Genomic DNA, 22,091 nt, shown 5'->3' on the forward strand with positions numbered 1-22,091 from the left:
AATCAGCTAAAGTTGCTAATTTAAACCTATACCCTGTGATTAAGCATTCTTTACAAATTTGGCTCCAGTTCCGCAATTTTTTTAATCTTAAAAAATTTAAACTTAGTAGTTTAATTTATCGAAATTACTTTTTTTAAGCCTTCTTTGAGTGATCCAATTTTTTTTACTTTGGAAAAATAAAGGTATTAATTCTTTTTTGGATTTATTTAAAGAAGATAGATTGATGTCTTTTGAATAATTAGTTGATAAATATTCTCTTTCGTACTCACACTTTTTACAATACCTTCAAGTTAGACATTTCTTACAAAAATATTTAAGTAATTTTCCTTACATATTGGAGGCTGACCTGTTAGATACTATTATGAGTGTGAACCCTTCAACGAAGGGTTCTATTGGAAGAATTTATAATCTATTATTACAATGGGATAAGCGTCCTTTATTTTAGATTAAGCAAGATTGGGAAAAGGAACTCAATTTGACTTTTATGATGGAGGATTGGACGCAGATTCTGAAGCTGGTTGACTCTTCTTCAATCTGTGCTAGTTATTCACTGATTAAATTTAAAACTGTACATCGTTACCATTTGACGAAGGAGAGACTGTCTAAAATATTTCCTAATGTTGATAGTTATTGTGATAGGTGTAAAACTGAGACAGCTACACTGACACACATGTTTTGGTCTTGTTCTATACTGGAACAGGTCTGAAAATCAGTTTTTTTGACAATTTCTAAAGCACTTAAAATTAATTTACAACCTAACAAATTAACTGTACTTTTTGGAATAATTCCTCAAAATAACTGTGGTATCTCTGTGTCTGACCAACATATTATTGCATTTGTTACATTGATAGCTAGCAGGGCCATTTTGTTGAAGTGGAAGGATACATCAGCTCCCACTTTGTCACAATGGCTCAATCAAGTGATGCTATGTCTTAGTTTGGAGAAGATTAGATGTCGAACCTTTGAACCTTTATTTAATTTTGAGAAAAGATGGGATTCATTTGCTCGTTATTATCATTTGAGCTAATTGATAGATTTCCTTCACGATCTACTTGTAAATTTTTGGTATTTTTTTCCTTGCTGGCAGTTTGATGTTTATCTTTAGAAGTTTTTTGTATGATGCTTGGCTTCGGGGTTGCACACCTAATGGGGTTCCCCCCCCCCCACTTTTTCTGCTTAGTAGGGTTTTTTATTATCAACAAAATTTTTCAATCTTTAAAATAATGCTTTTTTTCCTTGAGACATTGTAAGCGTTGCTTACTTCGATGTACTAGTGTTATTTTCGAATACAGTAATATAATAAAAATAAAAATATTTGGAAAGAAAGAAGATATTGGTCAATGCCCCAGCAATCTCTTCTCTTGTCTCTCTCGATAAACTGTGGGATATCTCATCAGGCCCTGGGGACTCATCCACCTTAATGCTTATTAAGAGACCTAACATTATCTCCCCTTTTATCTCAAAATGCCCTATCACATCAGTATGGTCAGCACTGATCTCCAATTCCTTCTCTTTGGTAAATGCATGCATTGTTACTACATCTTGCTAAGTTCATAATGTACGAGGGTAATTGATAAGTTCGTGGCCTAAGGTAGAAGGAGTCAATTGTAGAAAACCTAGCACATTTATTTTTCAACATAGTCCTCTCCTACATTTACACACTTAGTCCAGCTGTCGTGGAGCATATGGATCCCTCTTTGTAGAAGTCGGTGTCTTGGACCTCCAGAAAGTGGTCCACAGCAGGTGTGATTGTTAAGTTCATGGCCTAAGGTAGAAGGAGATGAGTTATACACCTCTCATTACATGCATGTGCAGTTCAACTCTTTGAGTGATTACGCAAAAAGTTTAAAGTTAATAACTCATCTCCTTCTACCTTAGGCCACGAACTTATCAATCATCCCTGATGTGGACCACTTTTGGAGGTCCAAGACACTGACTTCTTCAAAAAGGGATCCGTATGCTCCACGACTGCTGGACTAAGTGTGTAAATGTAGGAGGGGACTATGTTGAAAAATAAATGTGCTAGGTTTTCTAAAATTGACTCCTTCTACCTTAGGCCACGAACTTATCAATCACCCCGCGTATATATCACTTTAAAAGAAGTTATTGGTGGCTGGCACTGGGAATATGTGCTTCCCTTCTATTTTACATGTGTTAGTGAGTCGTCATTTTTGCCTGTGAGTATTATAGGGTCAACCTGGTTCTTAGCTCTGCTGTCTGCAGAACACCATGTCAGATTGGAACTATGGAAAGGGAACTATGGTGCTATGAGGGAGGAGCTGGCCAAAGTTCAATGGAACAATACCCTAGCAGGGGTGACAGTGGAACAGCAATGGCAAGTGTTTCTGGGAATAATGCGGAAGGTGCAGGATCAGTTCGTTCCAAAGAGGAAGAAAGATCCTGAGGGGAGTAAGGGGAGGCTGTGGCTGACAAGGGAAGTAATGGATAGTATAAAAATAAAAGAGAAGTATAACATAGCAAAGGCGAGTGGGAAGCCGGAGGATTGGGAAACTTTTAAAAAGCAACAGAAGGTAACTAAAAAGGTAATACGTGGAGAAAAAAATGAGGTACGAAGGTAAACTAGCCAAGAATATAAAGGAGGCTAGTAAAAGCTTCTTTAGGTATGTGAAAAGGAAAAAAATAGTTAAGACCAAAATTGGGCCCTTGAAGACAGAAGCGGGTGAATTTATTATGGGGAACAAGGAAATGGCAGACGAGTTGAACAGGTACTTTGGATCTGTCTTCACTAGGGAAGACACAAACAATCTCCCACATATAATAGTGGCCAAAAGGACCTAGGGGAATGGATGAACTGAAGGAAATTTATATTAGGCAGGAAATGGTGTTGGACAGGCTGTTGGGTCTGAAGGCTGATAAGTCCCCGGGACCTGATGGTCTGCATCCCAGGGTACTTAAGGAGGTGGCTTTAGAAATCGTGGACGCATTGGTAATCATTTTTCAATGTTCTATAGATTCAGGATCAGTTCCTGTGGATTGGAGGGTGGCTAATGTTGTCCCTCTCTTCAAGAAGGGAGGAAGAGAGAAAACAGGGAATTATAGACCGGTTAGCCTGACGTCGGTGGTGGGAAAAATGCTGGAGTCAATTATAAAAGATGAAATTACGACACATCTGGATAGCAGTAACAGGATCAGTCCGAGTCAGCATGGATTTACGAAGGGGAAATCGTGCTTGACTAATCTTCTGGAATTTATTGAGGATGTAACTATGAAAATGGACAAGGGAGAGCCAGTGGATGTAGTGTACCTGGACTTTCAGAAAGCCTTTGATAAAGTCCCACACAGGAGATTAGTGGGCAAAATTAGGGCACATGGTATTGGGGGCAGAGAACTGACATGGATTGAAAATTGGCTGGCTGACAGAAAACAAAGAGTAGCGATTAACGGGTCCCTTTCGGAATGGCAGTGGGGTACCACAGGGTTCAGTGCTGGGACCGCAGCTGTTTACAATATATATTAATGATTTAGATGAGGGAATTAAAAGTAACATTAGCAAATTTGCCAATGACACAAAGCTGGGTGGCAGTGTAAAATGTGAGGAGGATGTTATGAGAATGCAGCGTGTCTTGGACAGGCTGGGTGAGTGGGCAGATGCATGGCAGATGCAGTTTAATGTGGATAAATGTGAGGTTATCCACTTTGGTGGTAAGAACAGGAAGGCAGATTATTATCTAAATGAAGTCGTTAGGAAAAAGGGAAGTACAATGAGATCTCGGTGTTCTTGTACATCAGTCACTGAAAGTAAGCATGCAAGCACAGCAGGAAGTGAAGAAACTAATGGCATGCTGGCCTTCATAACAAGGGGAATTGAGTATAAGAGCGAAGAGGTCCTCTGCAGTTGTACAGGGCCCTGGTGAGACCACACCTGGAGTACCGTGTGCAGTTTTGGTCTCCAAATTTGAGGAAGGACATTCTTGCTATTGAGGGAGTGCAGTGTAGGTTCACAAGGTCAATTCCCGGGATGGCGGGACGGTCATATGTTGAAAGATTGGAACGACTGGGCTTGTATACTCTGGAACTTAGAAGGCTGAGAGGGGATCTTATTGAAACATATAAGATTATTAAGGGATTGGATACACTGGAGGCAGGAAACACGTTCCCGCTGATGGCTGAGTCCAGAACCAGAGACCACAGTTTAAGAATAAGCGGTAGGCCATTTAGAACGGAGTTGAGGAAAATCTTTTTCACCCAGAGGGTGGTGGATATATGGAATACTCTGTCCCAAAGGTTGTGGAGGCCATGTCTCTGGATGCTTTCAAGAAAGAGATGGATAGAGCTCTTAAAGATAGCGGAATCAAAGGTTATGGGGATAAGGCAGGAACTGGATACTGATTGTGGATGATCAGCCATGATCACAGTGAATGGCGGTGCTGGCTCGAAGGGCCGAATGGCCTACTCCTGCACCTATTGTCTATTGTGAATTTCACCATGTTTAAATAATGTTTGGGTGAAAAATTTTATACTTCATTTACATTCATGGTGCTATTACAATGTCCTTCTACTACTCTCGTCATTTGAATTATCCTTCTTAGCGATGGGTATCTGGTATCCAGTAACAATTTTAAGGTCGCAGCATGATACTCCCTCCAACTTTGCCAGATAGAAATTTTCCTTTGCTTCATCATCACCATCATCATTTGTAAGAGCATTGTTCTGAATCAGGATGATGGTGCTCTGTTTCTCACTCAGGCTGTTGCTGGTGGGCTTCCATTCATTTAGGGAATGTCCATTTCTTACCTCAAAAGATGGAAACACCCTGTGGTGCTGTCCACCATGTTATCAGGTATTCAGCAGTTGCTCCCAAGGCTGTTGTTAATTTTCCTGATGCCATCCATCTGTTTTTGCCGTCACCCAAGATGCAGAAACTTTTGTGTCCTGAGCTAGCTCCTCTGTTTTGTATGTTGTCCATATATTCTAAAAATCAATTATGTTATTTGTCTTGGTGTTGAGCATATCATTCTTCATGCAGTGGCCTTATTTAGGTTTTCAACACAGGAAGTTCATCCGGACCTTTGATTCCGGGCCATCACATTCAGTAACGGTTCATTTGTCTGCTATTGTTTCCACAATAAGTCTGTATTTTACCAGACAGGAGTGTTAATCCTATGCCTAACCCCAGTGAGGAGGATCAGAGCTTGGTCTATCCTCTTCAAATGGACGCAGCACGGTTGAATCCCTCGGAGCAAAAGCCCCTATTGATTATTATAGCATGTAATTGCCTGTCCAAGCAAGGCAAGAGTACCGGAGGATGGAACTTAACACTTTTAATGTTGCATCTAGTTTGTCATATTGTCTGTTCTTTTTGCAATTCATGCAATTTAATTGTACCTCAGCCATCAAGATTTCCAATTGCATAGCACCTTTCAAACTTTGAATTTTCCCAAAGAACTTCTTAATGAGCATTCAGAAATGCAGTTACTGTGGTAAAGCAGGTAAGAGACAGCCAAAGTGTGCACAATAAATTCTGACAAACAGTAAGGCAATGATGACTAAGTAATTGACATTTGTTTTAGTTGTTGATCTTTGGGTGAATATTGGATTTTATTTCAAATAGTATCACGTGGTCTTGTGCAGAGACCTGAGGGCCAGACTGAGCCTCTGCCTTTAAGACTAATTCATAGCACCTTCTTGAGTACTGAACCAAACTGTCCATCTAGACTGAGTGCTCAGGTCTTTTGATGGTTCATAAGTATGTGATCTTTTGACTCAGTACCAGCGATTCAGTACTAGGATCAGTGCCCTTGCAAAATGCATAAAAAGGGTCATGGGGGCAGGGGGCAAGGGGCATGTACTAGTGACAGGAAATTTAATAAATAGGAAAAAAAACTTAGGGCAATGGCACAGGATAGTACAGGTAAGACAAAAATCAAAAATGTAACCAGACTGGACAATAAAGGCGGGAGGAGAAGATGGCGGCGCGCCTGCGTGTGCGCAGCCCTCCGGTGAAAAATGATATCGTATCTGTAAAAATAGGAGCCGTGGACAATTCTGATTTGATGGAGAATGGACGTGAAAGCACAGAGGAACGTCTGGAGAAATTTCTGAAACGCCCGTTCGCTGCTGTCGTTACTGTGTGGTCGGGAATCCTTTGGAGGATAGGCCTCAAAATTCCTGGCCTTGCCTGCTTTTGGCGACCGAGAAGGAGGTCGAATCGTTCGGACAGAGACGGCGCTCAGTACTCGGTGTTGGAGAGCTGATCAGAGTTCAAAGTTTTCGGATGACTCAGAGTCGAATTGTGGTTGGCATGGCAGGGAGAGTTTTTCTTCCTTCTCCCATCTGCGTGAGATGTGGGACATTTGAGAAACTTTGAACTTTACTGTGCTCATGGACTTCTTCATCAAGTTATGGTATTGTTGCACTGTTGTAACTGTATGTTATAATTATGTGGTTTTGTCAGTTTTTTCAGTCTTGGTCTGTCCTGTGTTTTGTGATATCACACCGGAGAAAATAATGTACCATTTCTTAATGCATGCATTACCAAATGTTAATAAAAGAGGACTACGTGTCTTCATAATCATAAATATAAGGGACAAAAATATAAGAATGTGGCATAGAAAACAAAAAATTAAAAGCTCAAACTTAGAGCTCTTTAATTGAATGCATGTCACATTTGTAACAAGATAATTGAGCTAACAGTAGAAATAGCTCAAAATGAATTTGATCTTGAAGAGTAACAGGGTAACTGGGACTGAGAATTTAATATTCCAGGTTATTCAATATTCCATTAGAATAGGAAAACAGGTAAAGAAGGTGGATGAGCGTTATTAGTATGTGATTAGTATCCACAGTGATGTGGAATTGGTTTGTGTGGAAGTAAGAAAATAGCATGGAAATGAAGACACTGGTGGGAGTAGTCTAAAGGTCCCAAATATTACCTCTCAATAGGACAGTGCATAAATGAGGACATATCAAAGGCGTACAAGAAGCGATGTGCAATTATGTGGTGATTTTAATCTGCATATAAATTGGATTAATCAGACTTGAAAGGGACCAATCATAAACAAGAGAAAATGTGCAGACGCTGGAAATCCAAGCAACACACATAACATGCTGGAGGAACTCAGCAGGCCAGGCAGCATCTATGGAAAAGAGTACATTCGACGTTTCAGGCCGAGACCCTTCATCAGGACTCGATGTAGGGTTTCAACTCGAAACGTCGAGTGTTTACTCTTTCCCATAGATGCTTCCTGCCCTCCTTAGTTCCTCCAGCTTTTTGTCTGTGAAACTTGAAAGGGTTCTGGGGAAGAATTTGTGCAGTGCGTCACTCTTAGAGAGGTATATTAGTCGGAAAGTACTGAAACAAATTAAAACTAGCACAATTCCCGTTTATTTTAATAACTACTTTTCAAACGAAATGATTATTCGAGATGCCATCTGTCAACTTGCCCTGCGGAAGAGATTCGAACAACGAGTCTCCGCATTTATTCTACACGCATTGAGACCAAGTTTGCATTACCTGTTTCCGTGCCTTAAAACGTTAACAGATGGGTTGAACACGAACGAGAGATGAGGCAGGGCTGCCCAGAATCTTCGAGTCTCAGGCCGCAAGCTGTTGCTAGGTTACCAGGTACGTTTAATAGAAGAAGATAGACTGGGAATGTCGATGCAGGGGTTGATTACTCAGCCTGGATGTTGGTTTGGGTCACGTGGTGCGTGGGGAATGAGCGAAAGCCAGAAATATCCCATAATGCACCACGCTTCTCCCCCCTTCCTCCTCTTTCCGCCATATTGACGAACCGGTAAGATGCCTGAAGTAGCGGGCTATTTGCAATCCGTTTTATATCGGCCTGATTTTAAGGCATCGAGTTTCACTTTTTTAACTGAGATCAAATAGGTGAAGCAGTGCTTCATTCTGTAGGATCATTAGCCTAAGGTACGCACGCCATCGTTGTTAATTTGTGCTGGACCATTGCACCCCCCCCCCCGGTGTCTGGAAATGTCTTCATGCGGTTAATTGGGAAAAGGGGCAGCGCCTGGGAATCGGCAAAGAGAAGTGTTCAGAGTCGTACCTGTAGAGAGTGAAGGGGTAGGGTGGGAATTGGGTTTTGCGGTGATCGAATGACGTGGTGGTGGATGGCGGGGGAAGGAGAGGAGGGGTAACGCCTGGGCCCTATCTCGGTGGCGGCGTTGGGTCTCATTAGTATTTTTTGGGGAGTTGCAAGTTAGTATTGACACATTAGCTGCAGTTGGTGTCCCTCGTACACCTTGGTTCTTAACCACTTCTTGGTCAGCATTGCCCGCCCTGATTCTACGCGCCACTGTTGGTTTTATGTACTGGGAATATCTGCCCCAGAGGCAACACATTGGTGCGTTTGGTGTAGTTGATTTAGTCCACGTTTGCTAAAGGACCGCATGTGAAATGGGTCTCAAACTTTGCATTTTATGAGATCTGGGGCAAATTGCATCCGAGGTTCACTTGGTAACATGAAGAAGGTGATGCTGGAGTGTCATTTTTGAGTGGAAAATAACGCTTGTGATGTGGCCCTTACTGTTTGTTTAAGTTTGGGTTTGAATGTGTATGAAGTGTGGATACTATTTTTGTGGAGTAGGTTGCCTTGGGTTCTAGGAGGACTTTGATCAGGTGGTAAGATGGGCAGAGCAATGGCAAGCGGAATTGAATTTCTAATGTGTGCAAAGTAATGTGCTGTATGTCTTAAACTCTTCTACCCCCATGAATGGTCAGATTGTTCAGAGCATATAGACTGTGGAGAACAAATCAAATTCTGAAGGTTGCAGTTCTGGTGAAGTGTGCATGTAGAGTAAATGCTTCCATTACCTGTAGCATTGAATATGAACCAGCTCTTTCCAAGTATTGTCCTCAGATCTTTAATTTTCTCCCCTCTCACCTTATACTTGTACCCTCTTGTTTTTGAATACCCTGCCCGGGGAGGGAGGGGGTATAGGTTTTCTGGTGGGCTATCATCCATGCCCCCCGTAACTTTGTAAACTTCTATAAGCTCACCCCTTAGCCTCCTATATTTTAGTGAGATTAAACCCAGTCTTTGCAATCTCTCCTTATAACTGCATTCCTCCATTTCAAGCTCCATCCTATTAAAACTCTTCAGCACTTTCTCTATTGCTACTAAATCCCTCCTGTTGTGTGGTAACCAGAATCATGCACATATTCATAAGTGTGGTCTAGTCTGAGTAGTACAGGGGGTTCACCAAGATAAGGTCTGAGAATTAACATTTTGATTGGGTAGGCTGGGCCTGTTTTTCGTAAGTGTTTACAAAGTTGAGATGTGTAGATGAAGTAAAAATATAAAAGGTTTATTAACAGCAGAGGTATGTAAATTTAGAAGACAAGACGAGGTTAAGGGACAAGTTTGGAGTTGAGATGAGGAAAATACCTTTTTTACTGAGGGTGATTGCTATCCGAAATGATTGCTCGAGAAATATTGGAAGTAGATTCTCTTTTTACATTTAATTGACTGGGCAAGAACTGGAATCACAATCTGATGGCTATGAACTAAATGCTGCTAAATTGGATTGGTGTAGGTGGGTGGTATTGATGGTCAGCTTGCATCTGGTGGGCTGGTGGATCAGACTGTGCTCAGTGCCTCTGCTTATACAGATCATTGCTATATTACTTCCTCTTCCAGGCATTATGGTGCGCATGAACGTTCTTGCCGATGCCCTTACAAGCATCAATAATGCAGAGAAACGTGGAAAACGCCAGGTTCTCATCCGGCCATGCTCCAAAGTGATTGTGAGGTTCCTGACTGTAATGATGAAGCATGGTGAGGATTATTTTGGACTATTGTATTAAAAACTTAGTTTGCCTTTTCATGTACATTTTTGAGGCAAGAAAAGCTGAGCTGCTCACAAGATATCAGATTGGTTTGATCACCTGCTTCGAAAAGGTTTAGCATTGTTTTACTCATGACAAACAATGTTGGAAATCTGAAACCAAAACTAAATGTTAGAAGTACATAGCAAGTCGAGCACCGTCTGGAGGGAAACGATACTCACATTAGTGACCTTTCCTGTGCTGTCAAGGATGTGGGCAATGTTATACTTATCTGAACATCAACACCTCAGATGCCCTTCCCAATTGCAAATCATCTTGATTGGAAGTGTCTTGTTAGTCCTTTATCACTCTGCCTAGATCTTGGAATTTGTAACCAAATAGCCCCATGGGAGTAGTGGGTACCTAGAATGTGCTGCCAGGGGTAGTGGTGGAGCCAAGTATAATAGTGCTCAACAGATTCTTTGATAGGGTGGTACAGTAACGTAGTGGTTAGTGTATGCTTTGCAGTGCCAGCAGTTGGAAGGTCAAAGCGTTCAATTCTCCCTGTGATTGTACAGGTTTCTCCCGGGTGCTCCGGTTTCCCCTGCATTCCAGACATACGGGTTTAGGGTAGTGAGTAATCAGCATGCTGTGTCGGTGCGGATAACGTAGTGAGATTTTGGACTCTGGTTGTTGGGGCAAAATGATGCATTTCACAACAGTGATGGGGTTGATCTCCAACAGAGACGAATCAGCATACAGCACGGAGGTACAGAACTTAGTGAGCTGGTGTTCAGAGAACAACCTGTCTCTTAATACAGCAAAGACTACGGAGCTAATTAATCAATTCTGGAAAGTCACGGGATGACAAGTATGCTCCAGTCTACGTTAATGGAGACATAGTGGAGAGAGTGTCCAGTTTCAGGTTTCTGGGAATACATATCTCAGGAGACCTTACATGGTCCACTAATACCACTACAATAGTTAAGAAAGCACAGCAACGCTTGTTTTTCCTCAGGACGCTGAAGAAAGCTGGTCTACCTGAACAGATGCTGGTGACCTTTTACCACTGCACCATAGGGAGCATCTTAACATACTGCATCTCTGAGTGGTATCTCAGTTGTACAGCAGCTGATAGGAAAGCACTTCAGCGGGTCGTCTCTAGCACAGAACATCATCGGGACACAGCTTCCAGCCCTGGAGGACACCTACAGCTCTCGCTGCCTAAGGAAAGCTTCAGGCATCTGTAAGGACAATACACACTCATGCAATCATCTGTTTGAACTTCTTCCATCTGGCAGACTTAATAAGATTTTCTATGCCCGCACTTCCAGACTGAAAAATAGCTTTTTCCCCAGAGCTATAATTGCTCTGAACCAACTGATCAAGCACCATCCATAAATTTGTTATATTGCCACTTTAATACTGGTTTTATGGCTGTCATGCATCTGAGTTGCCCTTTTGTACTGCTGGACATTGCTGTACTAGCTGGTTACTTGATTTTATTTATTGTTTGTTTATCTTATTTGTTTTATAGCATTGAGTATGAGTTGCAAACTCATTTTCACTGTATTGGTGCATGACAAATTGTACTATGCAATGACAATAAAGATATTTCAATTTCACTGTTACAATGTACATGAGACAAATAAAATAGACATGAATGCAGAGAATGGAGGGATATGAACATTGAGTAGCAGTAGTGGTTAGTTAGGCATTTAGTTACTTGCAGTTCCCGGATGTGGTGCACACAACCCTACGCCTGGACATTGTACTGTGCTCAACCAAAGACAAGAAAATAGTTCTGGTTGAGCTGACTGTTCCATGGGAGGAGGCCCATGAGAGAAAGGCCTTGAAGTACCAGCCCTTAGTGCAGGAGTGTAAAGACAAGGGATGGCAGGCATGGTTGTTCCCTGTAGAGATCAGCTGCAGACGTTTCCCAGCATGGCGGTTGTTGTCAGATCTGGGCCTGGACGAAAGGAGCAAAAAACAAGCAGCTCGTAGGATGGGGGAAGAGGCAGAATGAGCCTCTTGTTGCATTTGGAGTAGGCGAGAGGAGGGAAGCTGGAAGCCAGGAGCAGGTGGGCAGTGATTTGGCCACCACTGCCGGCCCACCAACTGGAGAGAGTTGTGGTTAAGGTTGGGAACCACCTGATGATATCTGCTCCTGGCTGAAGACTACGGTTATCTTATAAAGTATCTGGAGAATGCACCCTAACAGGTGTATGTAACAAGTTGGCACAACATCATAGGCCGAAGGGTCTGTTTCTGTGCTGTACTGTCTATGTTCTGTCCAACCATTCCTCTGAATGTTCACCTTTTCTGGGTATAATTTAGTAAACATACCCTGAGCAGCTCCCGATTCATTAGCATTTCCCTTGAGGAACACAGTACCATGTACAGTGCTCCAGATCTCACAGATACCTATGTAACTGGGGCAGCTTGTTAATGTAAAGGGTGGTGCATATTTGCAACGTGCTGCCGTAAACGGTGTTTGTGTAGGCACGTTAACAATGTTTAAAAGCTATTTAGATATGTAGATGGATGGATATGTAGGCAGGCTGTGGATGGCTATGGGGCTCACGCACCTGGAACAGAGTTGGCCAAAGGGCCTGTTTCCATGTTGTATGACTATTGCAGCAGTTTAAGGAAGGCGTAAGCAGACCTGGTATTTAGCAAAAGAGTTTTCTAGCTTGCATTGTTTGTGCCTTGCAGGTTAACTTTGGCATTCTGAATTTGAGAGAGCTTTTAAAAGCGCAATGGCACAACTAGTAGAGCTTGATGTCTTTGTGTCAGTGATGTCAGTCTTGACCTGTCTTGGAGTTTGCATAATCCTGAAAGTGTATTTTCTATCCAAAAATATGCAGATTGTCAGGTTAAATTGCCACTGTTGTGAAGTTCAGTGGTAGGATCTGGGTTGGAATGGGATATGTGGGGCAAGGAAGTATTGGTGTCATTCATTGTGGACTCTCTTCATAGGTTAAAGAGTTTTGTTTCTTATCTCTGACTCTGCACCTGAGACACAAACATTTTTCTCTTCGTGGGTGTTGCCTGTGCCAAAGATTTCTAAAACGTTTTTGTTTATTGCTAAGCACGGAAGTCTATTTGGTTGTTTTCTGACTCAAAAACCATCAAGATTAAGATCTGTTGCTATGGGAATTCATGTGAAACATTTATAAATCAACAAGTGGCTATTCTAATCTCTTATGACTTCATATTTGCAGGCTACATTGGAGAATTTGAAATTATCGATGATCACAGGGGTGGAAAAATTGTTGTTAATCTCACAGGGAGACTGAACAAGGTAAAACTCAGATTTGTGTGATATAGGCTCCTATGAACAGTACAATGTTTTGATCTTACAGATCAGTACTTTAGGTTCTTTCAAATGTTTCTTCAGGTTTTATTTTTTGCAGTGTCATATTTTTAGCATTGTCTTTTTCATAAAAATGCTCTTGCCATCTGATTATTCCATTGTTACTGTTGCAAATATGTTATCACTTTTCACTGGTGGTCTTTGAAGTATATATTTTGTATGTTGAATTTGTGTGTTTATTTTATAAACAATATATTTTTTCACTGTTTTTAGTTTGTAAGTTTACCTGATAGATGTTTTGGCAAGAGCTGCATGGTTTTCAGAGTCAGGTTTATTATCACTGACATTTTGTTTTGTGGCACTTTGTGTTTGTGTGTTAACTGTTTTATGTAGGTCAGTGAATAATACCCAATACGTTATGCATACCTTGACTTACTTTGTTTCAAATAGTGTGGTGTCATCAGCCCTAGATTTGATGTTCAAGTAAAGGAGCTGGAAAGGTGGCAGAATAGTCTTCTGCCTTCCCGTCAGTTTGGGTAAGAGCTTATATGTTTATAATCCTATTCAATGTGACTGCCTTGTGCTTTATGACTTGTATTTGCTTTTTACTCTAGTCTTGTTTTGGTCATTGAGCCAAACAATGGTGCCTTGAAAAAGTATTCAGCCCCCACAATTATTTTCACATTTTACTGTCTTATTTTCTAAATGTAAAATACGCTGGAGTAGGGTTTTTGAGCTAATCTGCAAAACATTGTGTATTGTGTTGAATCAGAAGGAAAATTCCAAAACCTGTCAACGAGTTACTAAAAATTAAAAACCAAAATTGTGAAGCTGAAGAAGTATTAATCCCCTTTGTAATTATTGTGCAAACTTTCCTCAGGTGCATTATGCCATTATCTTACCAATTCACTGAATTTGTTGATGTAAAAAACTGGAGAATCGCCAGTTTTTGATGAATTCAATAAAGTAAGTACTCCCTCTGTAAGGTACAACAGAATGGTAGATTTTTAACAGACAAAACTAAAATGAAGACAAGTCCCGGAAATGATAGAGAAGCACGGATCCGCAGACGGGTACAAAGCCAGCTCAAAGGCGCTGAACGTGCCTTGGAGCTCCGTGCAGTCCATGTGAAAAATGAAATCACAGCCACACTGCCTGGGCCAGGCCAACCCTCTAAACTTAGTCGCAAGAGAAGAATGGCACTGTAAGAGAGGCTACTTTGATACCAACTGTGACTGAGTGAGCTGCAGAAGTCAGTGGCTACATCTGGAGATCATGCTTCTGCAATCTAAGGCTTTGCACAAAAGGGGTATTTATGGAAGAATGGCAAGGAGGAAGCCCTGGCTTTAAAATAAGCATATCCTTGCCTGTGAAGACTGGGAAGAGTCACTTAGAAGATACCGTAAAGATGTGGAAGAAGGTCTTGTGGTCAGATGAGACTAAAGTGGTTCTCAACACTTAATGGTATGTGTGTCGTAAATCTTAATATTGTGCATCAGCCAATTCACACCATCCCTCCTGTAAAATGCGGTTGGAGGTAGCAATATCCTTTGGGGATGCTTTTCAGCTGCAGAGACTGGAAGTCTGGTCAGGATTCATGGGAAGATAAATGCTGCTAAATACAGCAGATCCTCGATAAAACCCTTCTAGCCTCTGCCAGAAAGCTTAAACTAGGGAGGAAGCTTCAGCAGGGCAATGACCCAAAGCAAATTTCAAACGAAGAAAATTGATGTCCTTGAGTGGCCCAGTCAGCCCTGACCTTAACCCAATCGAACATCTCTGGTAAGACCTCACTCTCCACTGTCACTCCCTGACCAACCTGGCACGGCTTGAGCAATTTTACAAGGTGGAATGGGCAAATCTTGCTCCATCACGTTGTGAGCAAAGCTCATAGACTTATCCAAAAAGTCTACTGGCTGTAATAGCAGCAAGAGGTGGCTCAACTAAGTTCTGAGCGGAAGGGGTGGGGTGAATACTTTTGAACTGCTGACATTTCAGGTTTTGAATTTTTTAGTTTATCATGTTTTATAATTTTCCCTATTTTTGGGTTCTGTGGGGGGAGGGAGCATGTGATTCACAAATAAAAATTCTCAGTTGATCAAAATCCCTGATTGTAATACGTATGTGAACAAAGGGTTGAGGGCTGAATACTTTTATAAGGCACCGTATTTTGCATCCTTTGGGTGATGCATCTTTCCTGCCATCGGTAGTTTCCCCTTTAAGAGGTTCTTACTGGAGTTTCTTATCATTTTCAAGAACAATCTTAAACTCACAGGTTTTGGTACCCAGTTTTAGTATCTCTGTTTTCTAATAGTGCCTCAGAAGCATTTTGTTATCTGTTTTCTTTTTAAGAGACAGCTTTGTATTATGTTTACTGTCCAACTTTTTGGCTGCTTTGTAGAGTATGGTGATTGTTATATCACAGGGCAAAATGTAGTAATGGTTCTAGTATGCTTAAGTTGCTCTTGAATAATGAAGTGAACGGGATCACCTGGAGTCATTGTGAAATTGAGAACTGTCGGCCTGCAACCTAGCTGTATAGATCTCATCATAGAATATAGCCTGAAATGAAGGCAACATTGATGCATTTCATTGTCTCGGTGAGGAATGAAAATTGTAAATGTCACGCCACTCTTCAAGAAGGGAGCCACTAACTACTTCAGTTACGAGACTTGCACTGTTTAATGAAGAACTTGACCCTTGCTACAGTGTTTTAAGCATATTGGAATGAAACACATCTTTCTATTAATTTAAAGAGTATTTGCAACGTATTGTTGTTGGTTAAGGCGTTACATCTAGTTATCTCAAGGTCACTAGTTCGAGCTTCAGCTGTGACAGCGTGTTTGTGCCCTTGAGCAAGGCACTTAATCACACATTGCTCTAGTCTGTGCGAGGAGTGCCCCACACAGACTTCCAATCTGCATGAAAATGCCCGACACAGGCCTCTCATGGTCTGAGTCAATGTTCCCTCCCCTCCCTGCAACGTATAACTAGAATATTGGAAGTATTTGGGGTAGTTTGGCCTGTTGATTATTTCAAGCTCTTCGTTTCTTCAAATTTGGGGACATAAATATAGTGCGTATGTTGACTACAATTGCACTCATCTATATTGTGAATCTTTGTGTCTTCACTATAAAATTTGACCTTGGTTGATCAAATTTGGGAATAGATTGCCATGCTACTGCTAAATGGAAGATGAAAATCCAAACCTGGATTCACCAATGTCAATGAAATTATTGTAAATCAGTTTGCTGGACACAGGAAGTGTATGTTAAAACTTGTTAATTTTGCGATAGTAACATTTTAATTTAAATTGGGAACTTGGGTCACAAAGCTGAGGGTTTATCACAGTATCAACGAATTTTTTTCTAATATAATGAAGGAAATTCTATCCCTTGATGCATTTTTCCTATTCATTCCTCTGCATCCTAACCATTGCCTAAACACCTGTGGGATATGTTACAGGTCTAAGAATGTGCTAATTTGCTATCTTGAATGAGGTCTTGCATTAGCCTTCTCCACACTAATGTGCAAATAGCAGTGCAAAAAATCTTATCAGCACCCAACTACAGTAGATTCTGGATAATTAGGATACATTGAGACCAGTACATACATTTTGACTCAAGCAGTTGTCCCAATTCGCCCAAGTTTCATGGAAGTAGTAAAAAGGTATAAAAACATACAAAGTAATTTTAACTGAGTAACAAATGTATTTAAATGAATTAGAGAACAAATTAGAATGCTACCAATATACTACAGTTAAATAGAACTATATTGTTTCCAAATGGTTATCAATGGAGGAATTGTACATTGCCATGTTCTTTTGTCTGAAAATGTACAAAATCAGTGCAGACACTTAGTGCAGATAATGGACTGCCTTCGTACAATGCTATTGACAATGGCATCCTCTAATTTCATTGTAAAATTCAAGATGATTGTTAATATTTTCAAATTCCTAACTTGATGAAGTAGTGAAATAATTTCAATTTCACTCCTGGCTGTTTGCCTGAATGCTTGAAACTGCAGTGAACGAAACGGTTCTGATTTGTCTTGCTGGTTATTTGTCACCAACTATCAGTGACAAAAGTCACTACTCTGAACACAGACAGACAATTGACACTATTTGAAACTTCGCTCTTAGTGCAGCATAGTGTCTTAACAACCCCACAAGTGCACGTTATTGACACTAGTTATTATTGAATAGTTTTTGTTCATTAGAAGTTGTCCTAAATAAGTGGTTGTCCGATTAACCAGAATCCTTTCAACTTCTATATGAGGAAGGGAACTAACTTTTATAAGACTTGCTAAGAGAATGTACATTGCATGCGGAGGTATAAGCAGTGGATGTAAAAAGGATAGCATAATTCATCAGATGATGTACTGTATCTTTTGGCATTGTTGGGTTTTCTGTTTTTCAGGGTTTTTGAACTGCTGTGTTTGGGCTAATATGCTAATTTTGAGTTTGGTTTGTGTAAATGGTAGGGCTGTTCATTGTGTGGGGAACTGCTTAACGTTCCTGCAGATTTCACTACTTTAATAGCCAACTTTATTTCTTTTCGTAATTGTATTGCATGACATGCACAGTTTTTGATCATGAGTATTTGAGAAATTTTTCAGTAATGTATGATTTGTTTAGCTGGCTTCTCTACCCTCCTGTTAAAACCTCTGTATCCACTTGTTCCGTTTTTTAAAAAACCCTGACTCTTTTCTAGCTGCACTTTTTTGTCTTGTGTAATAATTATGTTTTGAAATTTCCTGCTGCACCATGTCAGCTATGGTTTGGGATGGGCTCCTGTATCTACAGTTGGTTTATTTCGTACTGCTTTTTATTAAGTTTTCTAAATATTTGGACTCGCTGAAGCCAAAGCATCAAGGATCAAAATTTCTGTACACACAAACAAAGTTTAATTTTCCTGGTGAACAATAAGCATGGGTTAGTATTAAATAAGAAAATCATTTATTTATCATTGCAACTTGTAGAGCAAGTAAGATACTTGAGACTAGTTATCTGAAAATGGGAGTAGAGTAGTGGTAGGTTGGTGGTTAGCACATTTGAAAAGTGTAGGAAAAAAGTTTCAATTATTTGGAGATAAATGTAGTAAATGACTCGGCATGATTCTAAATGTGCATGCAAACTGGTCTGGGGGATATGTGCATAAATTGTTGGATGTGGTAGGAGATGCTAGAGGTTTAAGAATACCTTCAGTATTCTGGGAGGTATAAAAAGGCATGCAAGAATAAGATCTGTCGGTTGGAAGAAGGAAGAAGTTTACCAGAATTGTTCCAGGGATGAGTGAGAGATAGTTGAATGGAGTAGTTAGAATTGTTACTGGAACACAAGATAAGGAGGAGACCTGAGATTTGAAACTATGATTGGAGGCAAACCTAGGTTCATGGATCAGAGAATATTGCAAATGTCAGTAGTGAGGCTTATTTTATGATGTAGGTGGTGATTAGGATCTGGACTAGACTTCAAGCTAGCATAGTGGAGAGTAATTGTAGAGATTAAAAGAATCATGAGTATTTGGGGAAAAATTGCAATGCTGTGGGGGATTTGGATAAACTGGATTGCTTTTGCTCAGAGCTGGCATATAATTGAAGTGCTAAATATCAGCCTCCTCTGTTGAAAACATTGTGAGACTCTTGAAAAATCGATTGCAAGTATGAGTTGGAACCAGAAAAGTAGTGTAAGGCAGTTAAGAGACAAGGTTTCTATGCTTATGTAATGTCTCAGTTTTTTTTGCGTCTCTGAATTGTGAAATTGGTTTTTCTGGAGTTGAAGTTGCTTTTTTGTCACTGACACTTTTTTCATTTATTTGGAGAAGGATTCATGGCTAATTTTTCAATAAAAATGCCAAACGTCTAGCCTTCAAGTGAGTAAAGATTATAATGCTGATTCCACTATCTTGAGCATTATTGCATAGAATCTTAGGTATGTATAAACTCTGACCAGTCTTAACATTCTTATCTCCAGGGACAGTGGCATAAGTTTTCTATTGCATTATGGAATATCAGTTGAAGCCTGAAGTTTGCCATCAGGAAATAAAAGCTTTTTTTTAAATTATAGGTACCTCGTTCTCACAACCTCAGCTGGCATCATGGACCATGAAGAGGCCAAACGAAAACACACAGGAGGAAAAATTTTAGGATTCTTTTTCTAAAATGTGAGACCAGCCTGCAATAAAATTTTTAAACAAGTGAATTCCTCGTGTGGATTTTGTGTATAAATTTGAACACATTGCTGTGACTTTGATTGCCTGTTTTACCAAATCTGAAGTTAGAGTGAATTTCATCTGTTTTGGGCTTATATTGTGTTTCTTCTGTTTATGGGCTTACATTCCGTTGACAGTAGTGATCAACTTGCTTCTCGAAGACCAATAATCTTGTGAATAAATAAGCCCCAAATTTACAGATTCTACCATAAAGTGCACCCCCCTGCCGCTTTTTCCAATCACTCCACTATGAGCATTCCTTCAAGAGATTAACCTTTGGTCTAGATTTCTTAAAAACTTAGTAACTATCCAAGCAGGGAATTTGCCACAGCTATCTAGGATTTAGGATTATTGTGGGTGAGGGCTTTTGTAATCTCCATCTGTTAAGCACACTAGAACCATTACTACATTTTGCCCTGTGATATAACAATCACCCTACTCTACAAAGCAGCCAAAAAGTTGGACAGTGAAGATTAAAAAGACAACATACCAAAATGCTTCTGAGGCACAAGTAGAAAATAGAAATACTAAAGGACTTTGATAAGGTCTTAAATGAATACTTCTTATCTGCATTGAAAAAGAATAGTACTGGGCACATTGAAGAATCGACAGGAAGATTGTTACTGGGATACTAGAGTATATTATTAAAAAGCATTTGATGATCTTCATGGGTTAATGGATAATTTTCCAAGACTTGTTTCAAATCCTCTTGCAAGTGGAAATACCTTTTCCACATCACTCTGGGTCTTGTAGGCTTCAATTAATCAGTGCTTCTAAGATTGCAGATACAGGTTTCCTCAACTACACCAGCTACTCTATGTAGCTTGGTAAACCTAAACCCCTTCAATTGAATTAGCTTTCATCCAAAAGTAGGGAGACGGATATTGTACACAGTTCTCCAGCTATGTAACTGAGTTATAATCTTGTCTGCTTTTGTACTCAATCCCTGTGAAATAAGTAACATTAGCTTAATGTGAAGCACAAGTATAATGCCAAGTGTGGTTGCAGGGATGGACGACTGGGGAGAGATGAATGGACAAGAGAAACACGAGTGATTCTTGAGGGGAGGGAGAGGTGTGGTGGTAGAAGAAGACTTCAAGTTGCTGAGAATATGTTAGGATGTGTCAGCTCATGGGTTGGTAGGTAAGAATAAGTGTTTTTGTGGATGGAATGAGGGCAAATTGTGTACATCTCAACTCATCTTGTACCACTTGGTTCAGTTCCTTCCCACCTATAACTGACGTTTAGCATGTTCTGCACTACAAAAACTTGCAGTTTACTGGTCCCATCAGCCTCATTTTCACCATGGGTATTCAATTCCTGTGCACTTCTCCATCTGGAAGAACTTGTGCTCAGCCTCATAACTGGTCTTTTGGCTGTTTGCACTTTCCAAACCAAACGTGTAGCCATGGGTCTTGGTTATGCCTTTTGTTGGCTATGTTGAGTAATACAGCATGGAAAAAGGTTTTTCAGCTCAATAGTCCATGCTAACGACAGCATCCTCTTTGTTTGTTGCTATGTTCTGCCCATAATGCTCCAAGCCCTTCCCTTCCATGTATCAATTCAAATACCCCTTCAGTGTTGCTGTTGTACCTACCTCAACCACTTACCCTGCTAGCTTATTCCAGCTGTAACAAAGTTGTCTCTTGGACCTCTTAAATCGCTTAACTTGCATTTGTGCCCTTTAGTTTTGGACTCCTCAGCCCTGTGGAAAAGACTAACTCATGAACTCCTAAGAGGTCACCTTATTCTCATCAGCTACAGGAACAAAGATTCAGGGTGATCAAATTCTCCTTGCTCTTGAAGTTGATGCCCTAATTGGAGGCCAACATGCTAAATGCTGCCTTTACCATACTGCCTAATTGTGTGGCCTCTTTTGGTGAACCATGCACTTGTACTCACAGGGCCGTCTGCAACAACACTCTTCAGTGCTCTGCCATTCACTGTAAATCCTACCCCAGTTTGACTGTCAAAAATGCATCATCTCATACATCTAAGTTGAAATCCACTTTCTGTTCCTCAACCTATTTACCTAGATGATCATGATCTCTGCAATTCATTGCAACCTGCTTCACTATCATCAAGATCCCCTAATTTAGTAATTTAAACTTGCTAATCATGCCATGTGTATTTACTTGAGACAGCACAGAACAGGCCCTTCTGGCCCAATGGCTGCATCGCCCAGCAACCCACCTATTTAACACTAGCTTAATCACAAGACAACTTGCAATGGCCATTTAACCTACTAATCAGTATGTCTTTTGGACTGTGGAAGGAAACCAGAACACTTGGAAAACCACACACTCAACAGAAAGGATGTACAAACTATAGAGGACACTGAAATTGAAGTCTGATGCCCCAGGCTGTAATAGCTATTTGCAAAAATAAGGAATAACTGAAGTCCCAGCACTGACACCTGGGGCAACCCTCTAGTTGTGGATCTTCAGTTGTTGAATGGACTTTCAACCGTTACCCTCTGCTTCTATTTATTGGAGTCAATCTCACTAGCTCCCTTGTGACAGCCTTCCTGATCAGCCTGCCATATGCAACCTTGTCTTAGGCCTTACTAAAGTCCATATAGACACCATCCATGGCCCTACTTTCATCTATCCCTTTAGTACAAATTGGAAAAACTCAAAGATTCATTGGAGATGACCACCAACGTTCAAAGCCCTGTGGACTGCATGGAGTAAATTCCACGTTCCAAACCTATACTGACAATGTTTTCCAGTTCATTCTCTGCCATGTTAATGACCAAATTGGTGCTGCTTCCTACACCCCTGTGGAGCTTGTTAATTTCATCAATTTTGCTGCA

At 40.6% G+C, this 22,091-nt stretch overlaps 2 protein-coding genes across 7 annotated transcripts in view; one reads left to right on the forward strand and one right to left on the reverse strand.

Moving 5' to 3' along the window:
- Window positions 1–7,576, reverse strand: part of LOC134352016 (uncharacterized) — an 82,955-nt gene extending 75,379 nt beyond the window's left edge. For 5 of the 6 annotated variants that reach the window (XR_010019328.1, XR_010019327.1, XM_063059064.1 and 2 more), the window contains exon 1: window positions 7,475–7,576. The gene's annotated coding sequence lies outside the window, so the exon portion shown is untranslated. Of the gene's footprint in view, window positions 1–4,755; window positions 4,933–7,474 lie in introns of all 6 variants that reach the window. The other variant, XM_063059062.1, reaches the window with a different exon arrangement.
- An 87-nt stretch (window positions 7,577–7,663) lies between these two features.
- Window positions 7,664–19,266, forward strand: rps15a (ribosomal protein S15a). Its single transcript, XM_063059067.1, has 5 exons — window positions 7,664–7,757; window positions 9,621–9,758; window positions 12,973–13,052; window positions 13,515–13,600; window positions 19,132–19,266. Exons 2-5 carry the CDS (start codon window positions 9,626–9,628, stop codon window positions 19,223–19,225), a joined length of 393 nt encoding a protein of 130 aa, XP_062915137.1. The 5' UTR covers window positions 7,664–7,757; window positions 9,621–9,625; the 3' UTR covers window positions 19,226–19,266.
- Window positions 19,267–22,091: the final 2,825 nt, after the last annotated feature.

Source organism: Mobula hypostoma, chromosome 9 (genome assembly GCF_963921235.1).
Source record: "Mobula hypostoma chromosome 9, sMobHyp1.1, whole genome shotgun sequence".
Classification (NCBI taxonomy): Eukaryota; Metazoa; Chordata; class Chondrichthyes; order Myliobatiformes; family Myliobatidae; genus Mobula; species Mobula hypostoma.

Bases quoted from the DNA above. Each gene is read 5' to 3' on its own strand.
- rps15a (XM_063059067.1), top strand. From the start codon at position 9,626: ATGGTGCGCATGAACGTTCTTGCCGATGCCCTTACAAGCATCAATAAT. The intron at 9,759-12,972 runs GTGAGGATTATT...TCATATTTGCAG, and splicing joins GACTGTAATGATGAAGCATG to GCTACATTGGAGAATTTGAA. The intron at 13,601-19,131 runs GTAAGAGCTTAT...TTTAAATTATAG, and splicing joins CTGCCTTCCCGTCAGTTTGG to GTACCTCGTTCTCACAACCT.